Below are 14,051 nucleotides of genomic sequence, written 5' to 3'. Positions count from 1 at the left end.
TTAAAAATCATTTAAAAAAAATATAAAGACAAAAATCACAAACACGCTAATTTAGAACTTATCTATTTAAATTTAGCAATAAATTAAATTAAAAAATTCCTACAATAATTAAACATAATATATATCAGGAGTGTTCGCGGTGCGATTTAGATCGATTTTAAGGCAAAATATTATTCAATCCAAAAATAATTTTACTTGCGCTTGGGTGCTGTTTTGGATGAATGGTTAAAAAAATCCAATTCAATTCATGCGGTTTGATTTGGATATTCAAATTACAAATTATATATTTTTTATTATATTATAAAAATACTAATTAATAATAAATTTGATATAGTATATATTAAGATAATATTACAAAATGATGATAATTCTTTATGTTGAGAAATAAATAAAATAATAAAAATAAATAAAATAAAATAAAATAATAAATAGAATTTAAAAAACATCTAACAATAAACTAACATAATATATCATATTTATAAAAATTAATAGATAAAAAAAATATACATGCGATTTAATTTGTTTTGTATCGATTTTGAAAAATCAATTCAAAATTTAATCCGAATCGAATCAAAAAAGATTTCTACAAAATGATATTCAAAGACATTTAATAATTCTATAATATTTAGTTATTAGGTTTTTTTTACCAAAATAACTCACTTTTTCAAGGAAAATCCCAAAATACCCCTAGTTTCATAAAAATTCCCAAAATACCCCACTTTTAGGAGGAGTCGCCAATTGAATTGGAGACTCCTCTTAAAACTTGAACGGAGGCGCCAAGTGGATTGGCTAGGGCAGGTGCCCTAGCCAATCCAATTAGCGCCTATGTGTAGGTTTTAAGAGGAGTCGCCAATTCAATTGGAGACTCCTCCTAAAATGCATTTTTTTGTGTTTTATGGTATAAGTGAAAGATAAATTTGATATAATACGACTTGATATTAATAAAGTTTGGAGTTTAGACAAAGAAACCTAATGGTGATGACCGGGATCACCTAACCGACCTCTGGTCCCACATCCTCTAGCTACCCTAACCCTTGGCCCTAACCCACGTTGACGATTCTGCACTGGTGTTTGATCATCTGAGGGGCTAGGAGCGTCACTACCAACTACAAGAGAAGGTCCGTTGAGGTATTCAGACAAGTCAGCATAGTCTTCAATATGCATTGATGGTGTACCGCCGTAGCTGAGCTCATGACCCATGCCAGAGAAGTTGGGATGTGATTGACTCATGGATGGGCGACCAGGACGGTTGAAGGGAGACATGGGTGTGAATGATGCGTCGAGGAAAGGTTGGAAAGGTTGTTGGGGTGTTTGGTAGAGATAGAGTTGTTGGATGTTTTGGTTTTGTGATGTTTGGGCTTCTTGGCTACGGTAGGAGGAGGGGCGGTTGGTGTTTTGGCTAAGGCGACTTTGGTAGGGTGATGGTGTGGGTGCGAAGCGATGTTGGGTCTCAGGTTGATGGTCAATTTGTTGGTGGTGGCATGGGGTATGCTCTTCATATTGGGGTTGGGTGAATGACATGTTTTGGTTGTATGTTTGTGTGTTTGTGGAACGGAAAGTTTGACGGATAGGGGGTTGTGAGTAACCGGGCTAAGAATGTTGTTGGGGGTTAGATGTTGATCCTTCTTGTGTGTAAGTTGCCTGGCGTGGGTCGTATAGGTACATATCTTCGGCGATGAACTGAAAACCAACCGATCTGTACCAAGCCATATAAGTACGACTTGGTTTTACCTCAGTTGGTATGATTGCGTCAGTTAAGACATGATCATGACGGTGCTTTCATTTGCGACACTCCGATCTTGCGAAGCTTTGCCATGGATTGAAGTTCCATTGGTCGTTAACTTTACGCAGATTCCATTCTCCTAGGCTAGCTGGGGGATCTGGGATATTCTGGACCATACCGAACTGCAGCTTCACACGATCGGTGTTGTGCATCTCCACAGTTGTGAACTGTATTATCGGTGTGCATGCAGTCCATACGGCTGCGTCTTCAGCGTTGACCTCATGGTCATGATCCAAATTAAGGTATGGATGCCAAATGAACTGAAATGTTAAAGAAGATAGGATTATAATGAATGTAGAAAAAGTTAACAAAATATAACGAAATAATTAAGTTATTTTGCTTACGTCTGTCGGTAGAAGGTGATCCAACAGGTTGCGATACTGAGTAATACAATATCTCGGACATCTGTTGTAACTCATACCACGTGCCGACCATCTACACCAAAAAGTAAAAAAAAAAATTGGTTTGAGGTAATAAACTTTAAGGAAGTAAGTAAATATATAACAATTTAAACAACTTACTTTTGTGCATATGGAAAAGTGGAAGGGTTGTTATTGACCGGTGCTAGAGACGGTAGTCTTGACCAACCCCATGCTTGTAGCAAAATACCACATCCAGAAAATGTAGATGTGTCTTTGTGGGAGTTTTTGTACAAGGAGCTATAGAGATAGGCTAGACAAGAAGATCCCCAACTTTAACTTCCTATTCTATCTACATGTCTAAGTAGAGGTAAGTACATAATATGCATGCTAGAACCACTACCTTCGGGAAATAAAAATGATCCAATTAACAGTATAATGTAACACCTAGTTTTTATTATTCGAGCATCTTCGGTAGAATGCTCATCTAAGTATAAAGTATTATAGTATGACTTAAGGCGTGAGAGTAGTATACCTTGACCTCTAGCATTATTATCTAACAAATCAGTGTCTAAGAGCTCCATGCAAATTGAATTTGCATAGTTGGTCTTACCATTAACAGCCTTGCCTTCAATGGGTAGTCCTAAAAGCATGTAGACGTCTTCTAACGTCACGGTACACTCACCGGTTGGGAACCAAAATGCGTGTGTCTCTGGTCTCCATCTTTCGCATAAGGCTAGAATGAATTTGTTATCTATGGGCCAAGACAAAATCTTGCTAATATGACCAAAACCGGCGAGTTCAACATAAGGTTGAATCATCGGGTCCATATGGACATATTCGTGGACCCGAGTTCGAAACCTTGATACATCCTATAAAAGAAAGAATAAAAAACTTGACTAAGTTGGTATGTCAAAATAAAATGGGGTTGGTGAAGATGAAAGATAAAAAGTTAACAAAAGAAAAAACTTACATATGTTGCGATGTTTGCAACCGTTCCTCTATGTGCTCCGTCCATTGTGAGGATGGACATTTTGTTGGGGGGTTGGTGTAGATGAAACTAGAAGAAGTTGTTGAAGATGAAATTGTAGAAGAAGTATTGTAGAGGAAGTAATGAGAGTGATGGTGTGGAAGAAGTGTTGATGGAGTGGATGTATTTATAGGCAAATAGATGGGAGCATGGAAAGTTGTGCTTGCATGGTGTCTCCACTTGAATTGGCGACCATGTACAACCTTTAAGAGGGGTCGCCATTCAAATTGGCGCCTCCATAGGGACATGCATGCAAGACCTAGGTCTGATTGCTTAGTTTCGAGGTCTGAATGCATGGTGTCTCCACTTGAATTGGCGCCCATGTGTAAGGAATAAGTGGAGGCGCCAATCCATTTGGAGTGTGTGTCTGCATGTATGACACGTGGCTGTCTTATCTCCTGCATGCTGAACAAGTCACTTATTGATAGCTTGCATGGTTGACACATCATCTCAGAGTATCTTGCATGTCCGACACGTCATTTCGGACTAGCTTGCATGTCCGACACGTCACTCCGAACTAGCTAGCATGTGAGACACTTCACTCATCTATTTAAGTGTCTTACTATCAACATCCAAGACACTACACTCACATTCATCTGCAATAAGAAAATAGTTTTCATCTGCACAATGTCATCTTCATCATTATACAGTGTCAACGTTCACTGCAACGGTGAAACATACGAGTCTGAGCTACATGGTTTTTGTTTTTGAAACACTGATACCATTAGAATCACGATCAAGAGAAATGCAACCTTCTTGCATTTGAAAAAAAGAATACAATCCTTTATAGGATCGGGTATTGTGTCAAAGATCACATATCAAAATCCAATATTTTTTGAGAATGGTCAATGCAAGTATTTCCCCCTTAAGGTACGAGATGATGAAGATGTTGAATACATGTTTGTTAGTCATGAACATTCAGGTTGCAACTGTATTGAGTTGTACATTACTCTTCAACCATGTATATCATCTCAACAGTCTCAATTAACCGATCAGGATGAATCTGGTGAAGATGATCGACAATGGTCAGATGACGTCAACCCAGAAGCAAAGGCAGAAGTGGATGTCGTTGATGAAGAAGAAGAGGAGACCGAGATACAGGTTGATCACATGCTGAACAACGACGATGAAGATGATGATCAACCACCACCAATACCTCCTAGTCATGTCTACAATCCGCCTCAACATATGACAAATATGGATCTTCATGATGATGAAACATCCAACAGTGTTTTCTATAATCCGTTTCCGAGATCAGAAGGCGAATTAAAGGTGGGAGACATGTTTCGTACCAAAGAAGAATGTGTTTTGACAATCAAAATATTCCACATGAACAACTCTGCTGACTTTACAGTGAAACACACTGATTCTAGAAGGTATGTTATCGAATGTCGTAACATGCTTTGTAAGTTTCGTTTGGCTGCGTCTTACAAGAAGAAAAACGACTCTTGGGAGATCGCTTCAATAGACCCACCGCACAGTTGCATTGCAACTAACGTTGAACAAGATCACCGTAAACTAAGTGCAACTTTGATATGTCAATACATTCTGCCGTTGGTTAATAAAGACCCATCAGTGAAGGTGAGTATAATTATATCCCATATCAGAACAACATATAATTATACTCCATCTTACAAGAAAGCCTGAATTGCAAGGACAAAGGCTGTTGAACAAGTTTTCGACAACTGGGAGGATTCATTCAAGGAATTGCCACGGTTTTTATGGGCACTAAAAACATATGTCCCAGGAACTGTGGCAATTATGGAGACAGTGCCAGCAATGATGCCAGACGGAACCTGTGCTACAGGTAATAGAATATTTCACCGTCTCTTTTGGGCATTTGACCCGAGCATCAAAGGTTTCGCATTCTGCAAACATATTATTCAAATTGATGGCACTTGATTATACGAAAATACAAGGGTACTTTGCTCATGGCGGTTGCACAAGACGGCAACAACAATGTCTTTCCCATTGCCTTTGCTCTTGTTGAAGGTGAAACGGCTGGTGGATGGGGTTTCTTTCTTCGACATCTCAGAACGCATGTGGCTCCACAAGCCAATCTCTGTTTGATTTCTGATAGACATGCTGCCATTGAGAGTGCCTACAACAACCATGACAATGGATGACATGATCCTCCTTCTACACATGTCTACTGTATCAGACACATTGCACAAAACTTCATGCGTGCTATAAAAGATAAGAATCTTCGCAAGAAGGTGGTGAATGCTGGGTATGCTTTAACTCAACCGTAATTTCAATATTATCGTGATGAAATTAGACTGTCTAATGAAGACGCAGGGAGATGGATAAATAACATACCAGTAGAGCAGTGGACAAGGGAATTTGACAGAGGTTGTCGATGGGGCCACATGACAACAAACATTGTAGAATGCATGAACGAGGTTTTCAAAGGAATTCGAAATCTGCCGATAACCGCCTTTGTAAGATCAACCTATTATAGGTTGACTTCTATGTTCGCAACCAGAGGTGAAAGATGGAGTGCAGTGTTAATGTCCGGGCAAGTATTCAGTGAGTGTTGCATGAAGGTCATGAAAGAGGAGAGCATCAAAGCTAGCACACATGCTGTAACAGTCTTTGACCGTCATAGAAAAAATTTCAGCGTCCAGGAAATAATGGGCAATAACGAGGAGAGACCAAATTTAACCTACGCTGTTAGACTAAACAGAAGTTGGTGCGATTGTGGAAAATTCCAGGCCTTCCGCATACCTTGCTCCCATGTCATAACAGCATGCGCTTATACTCGTCAAGACGCTTACAACCATTTATCTGATGTGTACAAGGCCAACACCATCATGAATGTATATACTCAAAGCTTCTCAGTACTACCAATGGAGGATTACTGGCCTCCATATGAAGGAGATATTGTTTGGCACAATGACGAGATGCGTAGAAAGAAGAAAGGAAGGCCAAACAGCACACATATAAGAACAGAGATGAATTCCACAAATAAAATGATAAGATTATGTAGTATCTCTCGTCAACCAGGACACAACAAGAACAACTGTCCCAATCGAGGAGCATCATCTAGGTCTTAAACTTTTTGTAACATTGTATTTCTGTAACATTCAATCATTATATATCATTAAGTTCTTGTTACAACGAGGTTCACAACAAACATCAGTACAAAACATCTGAAAACATTAATATTTCTAACTGATTACAACAATCAAATTGATGTCGTCTTGACCGAACATCATTTCCCTAACATCCTTATCAGTCTTCATTCGCACCCAACCAAAGATACTGTCAAGCCTCTCAATACTTCTGATTTTTTCCCCTTCTGGTATTTTCCCATCTAACCAACGAACCAGCTCCCTCTTCAGTTGATCGAACGTGGTGATGTTCCAAAACAGCATCAGCATTTGAGGTTTGTCTCTCGCATAAATCACCTTTCCGTATCGGCGACGAACACCAAACATGATAGCCAAATGATTATATGAGATGTGGAACAATTAGTCACACAACGCATCTATTTATAAGACAAAAAATGCATTTTAGGAGGAGTCTCCAATTGAATTGGCGACTCCTCTTAAAACCTACACATAGGCGCCAATTGGATTGGCTAGGGCACCTGCTCTAGCCAATCCAATTGGCGCCTCCATTCAAGTTTTAAGAGGAGTCGCCAATTCAATTAGAAACTCCTCCTAAAAGTGGGGTATTTTGGATTTTTTTTGAAACCAGAGGTATTTTGGGAATTTTCTTAAAAAAGTAGGTTATTTTTGTAAAAAAACCTAATTATCATGTCTATTGCGATTTTTATTGGGATAGATTTGGATTTTAATTCCATAGTGTTCTATCGAAAAAGAGAGTCTCTTCTCCATAAGATAAACCCACTTCAATGGAAGACCGGTGAAACAAGAGACTTCTCAACTGCCAACAGTGAACTACATTCACATGAGAAACCAGCTTTGTTCAAACACTCTCCAGGTCCATTTTTCTTTTATCCTTAGTTTCATCGTTCTAATCCATCTCATTTCAATTTCCAATTCATAATACGAATAATCATACCACATACCCAGATTATAATGTGATTGTTTAGGTCATAAATACATCAATTGTTTCTCTCTAGAATTAAAGCTTTTACGGTAACTTTTCCCTTTCATAGGTAATTTCAAAACCAAAACCTCTAACTGAGGAGTCTATGAAAAAGTTACTCAACAGAAGATGGACACTGCCAACCCCTGAAACTAAAATTCATCAAGTAGTTCACAGACATAGATTGGATGGTAGTAGTTTCTTCCAATTGAACACCAATCCAGATTTTGGTGATGCCAATGTTAAACATACCAAGAGTTTTTATGTGGTGCGCGATGATTTGTTGCATCCGCTAATTAACGGCAATAAAGCAAGAAAATTGGATGGATTGCTTCCCTTACTTCAAGACTATTCAGTTACTGATGTGGTAAATTGTCCTTCAATTCATTGCAACAATTTCTTTGATTACTAGTCTTTGGTAGCTTATAATATTGTCTTGCCTGATTTCATATCCTTGGTCCCAAAATTCAAGCCTTGAATTCATTATATCAATTAAAATAAGGGTTATCAGTAAAATTAGGGTTCCTTTCAAGCATAGTATTAGTCTCAGAATGTTGGTTTCAAAGTTTTCTTTCTTATAGTAATTCCTATTATATAGAAATAATGACTCCTGCTAACCAGTAGTCAATAGCTGCCAATAGCGGCGCTATCCCGCTATAGCGGAGGCCGACCGCTATGGGAAGAGCCTTAGCGGTGTAGAACACTATAGTGGCCGCTCTAGAGTAAACAACGGCATAGCGGTTCCCGGCCCGGCGGTTTCTGACCCACTATCCTTTTTATTGGAAAAATCCTAAGTCCCGCATTGGTTAGAGATAGAGCCTATAAAAGTTTATATAGAGTGACAACTCTCACCTTACAAGCCAGTTTTGTAAAAATGAGTTAGGCCAAACTCTAATATGGTATCCGAGCCTATTGATCGGACCATGAGCCGCCCAACGTGGAGTTTATATAGAGTGACCCCCTCACCTTACAAGTCGGTTTTGTGAAGGTGGGTTAGGCCAAACTCTAATACGTTTTCCCTCTAAAAGACCGAAATTACCCCTTAAATATACTACGTTTTAAGGTTAATTTTGGGTTTTTCAATCAAATTTGAGTTGAGATTCAACCTTAACCTTCCTTTTATGCATTTTAAGAGTCACTTTTCCTTTGATTTATGAATATTTTATGAGTTGAGTTATTTGTTTAATTTTACATTAAATATATGTTTATAATTAATTATATGTAATTTGTACAAAAAAAAGATCAAATAGAGCGGTCATCCCGCTACACTATCCCGTTATCCCACTTTTGGTGTTGGCCGCTCCGCGCCGCCGCTATCTGGGAATGGGAATGACTACTCTGAGTTAAACAATAAAAAAAAGAGTAAACCTTTATTGGAGACCACATCACTCAATACATTACTAACTTCAGAAGTTACTTGAATAACTGTACTGATAATAATATCAGATTTTTTTGTTAGTGAACAATATGTATATATGCATATCCTAGGAGCTTAAAGTGTAAAGGTTATATATCTCAAACTCAGATTGTAGATGCTTCTCTGCAGGTTGATCAAATGGTTGTTTCCCAGTGTCCTTCAATTTGTTCCTTTTAATACTCCTAGTGATTTTTTCTGTTACGCAATGAACTATTTTAGGATTTCCAAGATCAAATAACATCCAACAACATTTTCTAGGTTACCTGTGGAGGTTGTCAGAGTGCTCACACAGCTGCTATTGGTAGGTAACTCTCTGGTTTATGCTGAACATTATGCTTTTTTTGTTCAGGAGGGAAGTGTACTTTTGGTGGATATTATGTTTAATTCTTAATAGTTAATGTTACTTCCCATTATCATGATTTGCTTATTTTGCAGCTGTTCTGTGTGCCGAGAGAGGGATTATGTCACATCTGCTTCTACGAGGAGAGCAGCCTGAAATCTTGACTGGCTATAACTTGATGTCTACAATATACGGAAATGTCACATATGTTCCGAGAACTATTTACGCCAACAGGGAAGACATGCTAAAGAACTATGCTAGGTCAGTGGCCAGAAACACTGGTTCTGTCCTATGGTTCAGTGATATCATTCAAGCTTCTTCAACAGCTGAATCCTCTACTTTTCCAAATTTCATGCAAATGGATGCAAGTAGAAGTGAGGGAAACCATCTTCAAAAGATTTTAGTTGTCAATGAAGGGGCTGGTGATTCTGTTGCTCTATTAGGTAATGGGAAGTTGAAGTTTGAAAAACAACAATGCATATCTTTGGGATCATTTTCTCTTAACAATGCATATCCGTTAACTTCAATGATTTGTTGCGGAAAGAACTTTATGAAAATGTTTTTTCTTTGTATAGGTATAATTCGGTTAGTGCAATACTTATCACAAAATCATTTACTTGGAAAACAAAAGGCCGTGAAATTTGTTGTGGATGCTGGTACTGGCACAACAGCGATTGGTATAGGACTTGCAGCAATTTTCTTAGGGTGCGGATCAGTTTGTATAATGCTAGTTTAGTTAAAAGTATTTTTGAATAATTTTCCTGAAACTGTTCATGTTGCGTTTTGAACCATAACAGAAAAGGCTACATTAAATCTCAGTAATGCTATATGTTGCTTCCTTACAGACTTCCGTGGGAGGTACATGCGGTTATGCTGGCAGATAAAATTGACGGGTACCGAAAACAGGAAAAACACTTGATTTCTGAATTCAGTAAGCATTTCAATGATGAGTTTATTGACCACGACGTAAACAAAGAAGATGCTGGGATTGTGAATTGGGTGGAACGTGACCGTCCAAGAAAGTAAGATGTTATAGACTTTTTATTTCTTTTTTTTTATATGGTATAAAGATGTCGTAGACTTTGCAGCAACTAGATTGTTAGTGGTATATATAAAAAATACACCTCCAGCAAATAATTCAGATAGTGGTCATTCATATTTGTGATGGTAACAATAACTAGGTGACTTAATTCATCTGCAACTTCTTCATATTAACATGTCAAAGTAGTTGTAAGAAACTGTAAGAAGGAACATTTGTAGTTGGTTTCTAACTCTTGGTTTGTTCCATCGCAATCAACTATTTGGCATTTCTAGATTTGGTAATATTTTGGACGGCGAAATGGTAGTATGTCAGCAAATTGCGCAGCAAACTGGGATTCTAGTGGATCCTGTTTACACATTAGCTGCTTGGGAAACGGCAATGCTTCTCTCTAGCCAAGAGGATGAAGAAGGAGCAGAAGTGGTGATGCTTCACACCGGAGGCACGTTGGGCATGTTTGGGTTAGCACAGAGGTACAAAAATTATTTTGGCATGCTCAAAAAGTGACTCAATCATTATTAGAAAAGGATGTTTTGAATTATTTTTTTAATCCAAATGATGTATTTTCTTTTGGAGTATACAGTTTTTGGTATTATTTCTTTCTTTCTTTTGGAATATGTGTCAATGTTATGCCTACTGCACAGTATGGTCGAAGTTCAATTTTCTCAATTTCCAGGGCTTATACCATTCTTCTTTGTTCCTATCCTATTACTAAGAAAATTACCCTTATTATTGCACATGTTTGTTATAGAAAATGTTATATTAATAAAGTTATTTTTGAAAAAAAAATGAATAACTGATAAGGTGATTTATAACCGATGAATTTATAGTTGATAGCTTATAAATGGATGATTGATAATGAATAACTTAATTGATTGAATTTGTAGAGTTTAGTAAAATTAAAAGTTAAACTAATTTATAAATATAAAATAATATAAAAAATATTTTTATTTTTTATTTTTTTTGGTTAAGATATGATAGATAAAATTGAAAAAAACAATAAACTATAAGCTATTTGAATTAACATATAAAAATTTGTAAATTAGTAAAAGTAAATTATAAACTTGAGAGAAAATGGCTTTTATGAAACAAGGCTTTTTAAGCATACGAGCTTATAATTGTTAAGTAATAAGTGTCAAACAACCTAAATATTATCAAAGTATAATATAAATAATATATTTAATTAATTAAGAGAAGCATAACATGAAATTTAATTGATACAGTTGCAATTAAACAACATAAATAGTAGAAAATATATATTTCATCGAATAATTAGAGACTAATTGAATAATTGATTTTACTTGTTAAATGTACGACAAAAGGTGACAATCTACTCGTAGGATGCAAGAGGCTATATTACTATGATTTCCCTGATGGTGAATTATTATTGTGCTTGTTTGAATGCAATAAGAATGCCTATATTGTCCTTTGCGGAATGCTTGGGGTAAATGGAAGTTGCGGAAAGCCTACTCACATAAGGATTGTGAGAAACTTTTTTCATTGGGTGTCAGGTGACAATTCATGACCCCTTTCTCCATTTTGGAATCGGGGCATTTATAGAAGATCATACGAGTCTAGGCTAGAAAGTCAGGAGATGGGTTTCCCATTCCTCCCAAGAAATATGAAGAAGAGGAGACCAAATCATCCCTTAATTGTGTGAGGAGCAAATTTTTCCTTTACCCACATTCCTCGATCATTTCTCCTAAGACACCTCAGAAACCACATGTATCATATAAGATAGGTTGTTGGTTTTGAGCTTAAGCACGATTGATTCTTTGGGAGATCACCTTGGGTTGTACGCTTTGTGTGACTTGTTATACTTAGGATCCCTTGTGTGACCAAACTTCATTCGGCGCTCTCCTCCTTTAGTTTCATCACATATAATTCCTTTTAGGCCTAATAAATTATCCCTAGTCCATAATCCCTCAAGCACGAGGCCTAGGAAAGGGAAATGTGGTTTAAATCGAGCATACTATCGTCTTAAGAATTCTACGGGTTCCCTAGAAGATACTTGGGACAAGTCCCTTAAGCAAAGTTAAAGGCGAGTCTATAAGAAAATACTTTAGAGGGCGAGTTCATTCAGCATTGCTTAGAATGTAGATCCTACTTGCCCTTTCGTATCTCCTGTTGTTTAAACCTATTTGGCAATCATCATCTTCGAGTTTTGAAGCATTTATGACAATTTATAACACCATAAACCCCGATAATAGGTTATAAAATATTAAAATGTGATAAGGGTATCACATTGACAAAATATTAAACTTTCATTCCAAAAGTGGAAAATTAAATTTCAAACATAGCATGAGAAATCAGTTTAAAACAACTTATAGGACATAACAAAGTATTCCCAACCCGATGTTACAATATCAGAGCAAAATCTGAAATGTACTAATAGCCAATAAAATCTAGCAAAAATATAAAATAGAAACAAAACAGCTGAAGAGGCCAACTACGTCATCCTCTATAAACAACATCTATCACTCCTCAGTCTCTACCTGGGAATTATTTGCATAATGTAGATATTTAGAAACATGAAAACAAGAAGGGGTGAGAATAAATTCCATAAATCAAATGGTGTAAAAACAACAAGGATAGTCTAAAACATCATTTTCAGTCAATACAATCATACAATCCACACAATTAAATATGCAATGCTCATTTCCTCTACTCCTATGCATGTAGTACCATCATTGGATATCAGAGGTATGTTACTGAGTGATCCTAAACACTGGATCAAAGTCTTAAACACTGGACCAAAGTCCTGAACACTTGACCAAAATCCTAAGCTAACTTCGATATACATGATGCATGATGTTACAAACAAATGTAATTTTCCATCCAAAACTTCTACGTCAATTATTAACATTGTCGATTAAGGCTAACACATGTTCCGATGAACCTAAACATATAAAAACTACCGGTTAGGGCTAACACTGGTTCTTCTGAACCTAAACATATCAAACGCTGCTGGTTAGGGCTAAAACATTGGTTCACCTTGAACCTAAACCATCAATATTCAACATTGCCTATTACGAAGGGTTATCAATTAAATTGATCATAAACAAACAAATCTCTTTTCTCAACAATTATCACTTAACGGTATGTAATAAGTTAAGGAATCAGAATCTCTACGAAAAATCACATCAAAACATCAAAATCGGTCAAAATAGGGCCGATGGTTGGTCCGTCACGACCATGCAGGTCTTCGCCCCATGGGTATGCCTACCCATCACTCGCTGATGGTATGAGGGAAATTACGCCCATCGTGAGGTGCTGACAGCTTGACTGTCACATGGGTGATGCCTATCATCGTTGACAGTCTGATTCAAGAAACCCTACATGATTTAAGAATAACAATCCATAAAAGGAAAAGGGGTTAAGGGAATCTCCACTATTCCAAAACTTAAACACCAAATACAGAACAATCTCCCTTTACCTCGACTGAGCCAAAAACCTTGATTTATTGGTGATGGAATATTCTACTTTTACACTTCTCCTTCCTAGGGTCTGCCTCTTTTTCTCCTTTTTCTCAACACTGATACATGTTCTCTAAATCCCTCTATTCTCATATAAAACAAAACCCTAGTTTATTTTATTGATTTGTATCTCACTAACTCATTTAATTTTTAATTAATTCTATCTACCTCCCTTTGTTTCATAATTTTAATTTATTAATCCCATAATTTCTAACTAACTATAATTCTTAAATTTCCTATTATTTCTACTATTTTTAAACAAATAAACTCTTAATTTAAATTATTATTATTCTAAAAATAGCACAAACAATTTGGAAATACACCAAAAATTAAATAAAATTCTAAATAAAATTTCAGGGTGTTACATAATTAATCTAATGTTGCTTGGTTTTGTTGTAGTTTAATAATTAGTTCTTGAGGTTTTATGCTCCCTTAGTTGTGAAAGGTTCTCGCTTGAGACAAATTCCTCAAGTTCAATGTTTCTTGGGCATTGGTCCTTCAATGAAGGTCCAATTATACTGCCTCATAAGGTGGAAAGGAACTTTCATGAA

General features: G+C 36.7%; 1 protein-coding gene across 2 annotated transcripts; it reads left to right on the top strand.

The window, feature by feature from the left end:
- Nucleotides 1-6,960: 6,960 nt before the first annotated feature.
- Nucleotides 6,961-10,713, top strand: LOC127083006 (D-cysteine desulfhydrase 2, mitochondrial). Of its 2 annotated transcripts, XM_051023240.1 has the most exons (7): nucleotides 6,961-7,120; nucleotides 7,299-7,595; nucleotides 8,904-8,946; nucleotides 9,081-9,428; nucleotides 9,561-9,690; nucleotides 9,831-10,007; nucleotides 10,300-10,713. In XM_051023240.1, the coding sequence occupies exons 1-7, from the start codon at nucleotides 7,088-7,090 to the stop codon at nucleotides 10,529-10,531; spliced, it is 1,260 nt and encodes a 419-aa protein (XP_050879197.1). In that variant the 5' UTR covers nucleotides 6,961-7,087; the 3' UTR covers nucleotides 10,532-10,713. The 2 variants fall into 2 exon arrangements, with proteins under 2 accessions (XP_050879197.1, XP_050879198.1); XM_051023241.1 differs by lacking the exon at nucleotides 6,961-7,120 and having other exon boundaries at nucleotides 7,297-7,595; nucleotides 8,904-8,950.
- Nucleotides 10,714-14,051: the final 3,338 nt, after the last annotated feature.

Source organism: Lathyrus oleraceus, chromosome 5 (assembly GCF_024323335.1).
Source record: "Lathyrus oleraceus cultivar Zhongwan6 chromosome 5, CAAS_Psat_ZW6_1.0, whole genome shotgun sequence".
Lineage (NCBI taxonomy): Eukaryota > Viridiplantae > Streptophyta > Magnoliopsida > Fabales > Fabaceae > Lathyrus > Lathyrus oleraceus.
This window is presented reverse-complemented; position numbering and strand designations above follow the sequence as displayed.